Source organism: Nanorana parkeri, unplaced genomic scaffold, assembly GCF_000935625.1.
Source record: "Nanorana parkeri isolate BGI_ZX_2015 unplaced genomic scaffold, ASM93562v1 scaffold219, whole genome shotgun sequence".
Classification (NCBI taxonomy): Eukaryota; Metazoa; Chordata; class Amphibia; order Anura; family Dicroglossidae; genus Nanorana; species Nanorana parkeri.
Genome location: NW_017306487.1, coordinates 916,151 through 920,099, shown reverse-complemented (window position 1 = coordinate 920,099; position 3,949 = coordinate 916,151). Strand labels below are relative to the sequence as shown.

General features: G+C 40.2%; 1 protein-coding gene across 2 annotated transcripts in view; it reads left to right on the top strand.

The window, feature by feature from the left end:
• UBA5 (ubiquitin like modifier activating enzyme 5) overlaps positions 1–3,949 on the top strand; it is a 19,275-nt gene that overhangs the window by 12,680 nt on the left and 2,646 nt on the right. For both annotated transcript variants that reach the window (XM_018555940.1, XM_018555939.1), the window contains exons 8-10: positions 1,140–1,267; positions 2,780–2,915; positions 3,773–3,851. In XM_018555940.1, the coding sequence (XP_018411442.1) occupies positions 1,140–1,267; positions 2,780–2,915; positions 3,773–3,851 (343 nt within the window). The remainder of the gene's footprint in view (positions 1–1,139; positions 1,268–2,779; positions 2,916–3,772; positions 3,852–3,949) is intronic.

Sequence of the window (3,949 nt, the reverse complement as noted above, 5' to 3'; positions counted from 1 at the left end):
TGGCCGGAAAGGTGCCAACAGCAGCCCCCACTGTGTTTCAACTGGTTTCTGAACAACTGGACGAAATTTGCATAATGTATGGCCAGCTTAGAGACGAGATACAATATAACGCTACAGAGAATTAGCAGATAAATGTTACTATTGCAACTACAGGGATCCCCAGAGTAGCAATGGTTACACTTATCTACTAATTCAGTAGAACTGCTGTAACTCCTGCTATAGAAAAATGTATTTATTTCCTATGATCCTCCGCTCCATCTAGTGGCCATAATGTGGTATTTTCCTGATTGACTGCTGCCCATAATATTTGAAAAACATTTGGCCAGAAGAGAAAATAGCCTAAGAACAATTGATTTTTGCCCCATTGTCACAACAGCTGGTTAGTTCACACAGTACAATAGTACATGCAGTTTCACTGGACGAATACCAATGATGTTTTTTTACAAATAGACCCGTAAGTGTCGGCCTTCCATAGAAGACCCTGTATGTAGAACTTCTTTACTGACGGTTATGAAATTAGTGATGCACAGATACTTTTCGAGTACCAGTGCAGATACTTGGCATTTTCATGAGAACTACCAGGGTTGCAGCGGTTGCAGCTGGGACCTGGCTCTGGCACTCGACCACTGTCCTGAAAACATTAGTCTGTATTGATTTAGAAAAACTGTCACATGACAATAACCAATAATGTATCAGTATTTGTAAGTACTCGGCAAGTACCAGTACTTGAACTCACAAAACTGGTATCTGTGCATCCCTTTATTTATATTTATAAAAACAAAATCATACATTAAAACAGAGATGTACAAATCCCAGGAGCTCCGTGTGCTCCATACAAATGACAGCCGCCTCCTAACTTTTGAAATTTTCTCTAGTCTAGTCTTGGAGCTCAAAAGTATCGGTACATGTACTCGTACTTGTACAGAGTACTGTACTTGGTATCTGTGCAACTCTAGTTATGATACCTTGTGACAATGAGAAACACATATTGTATTTAATTGTTTTGTTTTATTTTTAATGCATTCAAACATTGTATCAAAATGAATCACATGATGGTAATGAATAGTATACTGCAAGTCTTGTGTTTAGGTTGCTATACATGAATTTATTTTGATATCCTGATTCATTCTCTTCCTCAGTGCGCACCTCCTCTAGTGGTTGCAGCAAACATTGATGAAAAGACTTTAAAGCGGGCTGGTGTCTGTGCAGCCAGTCTGCCCACCACAATGGGAGTTGTAGCTGGAATACTTGTACAGAATGTTCTCAAGTAAGTCACTTTATAGAACTGGACCTAACTTTTTCGCATGCACATTCACTTACACAGCCAATAAGAAAGGACCCCAACCGGTTAGGTTTGTTAAAGGGAAATTGCAGTGTAATTTCAATGAGCACATTTTGTTTTTGTGTTATACTGTAATCCCAGTGTTTAATTTTGAATACTCTTTGTTAGATTTCACCATGTTTGAGTTTATTATTTATTACAGGCATTTTTAAAGCGCTGACAATTTACATAGCACGTTGCATACGTTATACATTCACATCAGTCTCTACACACATACTAGGGCCAATTTAGACAAGAGCCAATTAGCCCACCAGCATTTCTTTGAAGTGTGGGAGGAAACTGGAGTAGTCAGAGGAAATCCACACATGCAAACTCCATGCAGATAGTGTCCTGGCCAGAATTGGAACCAAGGACAACAGTGCGGCAAGGCAGAAGTGCTAAACAGGGAGCTCTGTATTCCAGTACAGCCAATCAAATCTCCTTGCCTAACAGCAACTGGTGAAATAGCACGTTGGCAATCCAGGGACTATACTGATTTCAGGAAGTTGGACTTCTCAAAGGCTTGCATTGTAACATGGAGCAGTAAAGCACAATTGTTGTGTAGCACTGCAAAGCAAGAAGCAAAACCTGCATATGTAGTAGCTTGCAGAACAATATCACTCATGTGGCTGTTGTAGGCATATTTATTGCCATGCATTCTAGTTGTCCTTTTTTTTTTTTTCTGGTCTGTATGACACCCTGCATCATATAAGCTGTGTGTCAGCAGCCTGCCTATCAAAGACCATTCACGTAGCACTTTACATATGTTGTACATTCACATTAGTCTCTACACACATACTAGTTAGACATGAGCCAATTAGCCCACCAGCATGTCTTTGAAACTGGAGTAGCCAGAGGAAACCCACACATGTAAACTCCATGCAGATAGTGTCCTGGCAAGAATTGGAACCAAGGACTCCAGTGCTGCAAGGCAAAGTGTCCTTTGTAATCCTCAGCACTGGTGTTATCATCACAGAGCTGGAGTCCGCCATCGGCATTACCAGAAGCCATCTGCCCACCAACTAAGGGGTACATGCTTTGATGCAGGAGAAATATAGCTTCCACGTAGCAGCATGTCACTGCTATGCAGTGCCCCATTCCACTGCTCTCCCCAGCAAAGAGATTGGCTTTCTGGAGGTCTAGTCACCATAACTTTAAAGTCATTTCCAGGTACTTATTTAAGTAAAGATTGATTTAAATAATCAATGTTCTCCTGGCACAGCAGGCAGAGGGAATGCTGGCAGGACCGATAGATTCATCCTGGAGCTGTGACTCAGAGGTTGATTGCAACACATTTTAGGAGCCATCCGTATAAATGTCCAAGTTATGCTAAAGAGTTCACATTATTTACAGGTATACACATAAAAAGCTGGATTAGCATGGGCAGTACACAGTTAATGTTGTAGTTGGAACAATGTCTTGCTTGTAGGATCTCAGTATCCTTCTTTTTTCCTGTAGATATCTCTTAAAGTTTGGCACAGTGAGCTTCTACTTAGGATACAATGCAATGCAGGACTACTTTCCAACTATGTCAATGAAGCCTAACCCATCCTGCAGTGATAGATACTGTTTGCAACGGCAGGAGGAATTCAAGGTAGACCTATTGTTGTGTTCAGTTAAATGTGGTCTCTTGGCATATTTTACATTTCTTTAAAAATTATTTTAGTGCTACAGCTCATGAAATATACGTGTTGTTTTCCATGACATACAGTACTGCATATGTTGATACATGACTTTTCCATTTCTATGAAGCAGTCACTGTTTCTCTGATGCTGAGAAGTTCTCATGTTAATCCATTATATCTAATCTGGGTGACCAGCTATCTAACGGCTTGTGTCAGTGCGCTTTTATTTGCTTCAAACAGGCTTTTTATTTCCATACAAGTCTTATGCAAATGCATGCCAGAAGGAGGTCAACTGCAAGTCAAATGTACCGTCAATGAATTCTGAATGATGTCGGAAGCATCTCATACTGATTTGAAACCAATGCCATCAACACAAGCCCAAATGAACCTTTGCACCTGATCCTCGATCCCACTTGGCTGCTACACCCCGCAGCCTCTTCTCCCCCCGTGCTCCAGCGATCTTAGGACTTGTGACGTCATCACATTTAATGCAACTGCATTAGACGTGAAGATGCCAAGAGACATTCTACCGCCAAAGCAGAGAGGGGGAGAGAGGTCAGCAATCACTGCCACAGGATCGATTATTTTATTATTTTAGCACCCAGACCAAATCAAGCCATTAACCCATTTTTCGATTGCCTGGAATTCTTGTTTGAAACTATTTGATTGCAAAATGTTGGGACGTTTTCCTGTGTTTTTGGTTTTTAAAGAATGGATTTTCTTATGTTATCATTGAAATATAACAATTTTTTCTATCACTTTTATATTGCATGTTTTTGAGGCATTTATATTCTTTAATGTGTGCTAAAATGATATTTCTTATCCAGTTAAAAGAAGCTGCAACGCCTAAACCTGAAGTCGTGGTTAAAGAAGAAACACCTGTTGTGCACGAGGAAAACAATTGGGGTAATGACTTAAACTAAGTGTAATGTACATTTATTAAGGCGAATCTGTTCTTTTTCCATGTAGGGAAAGTTAATTTAACAGTGTAGCGTGCGGTGAGC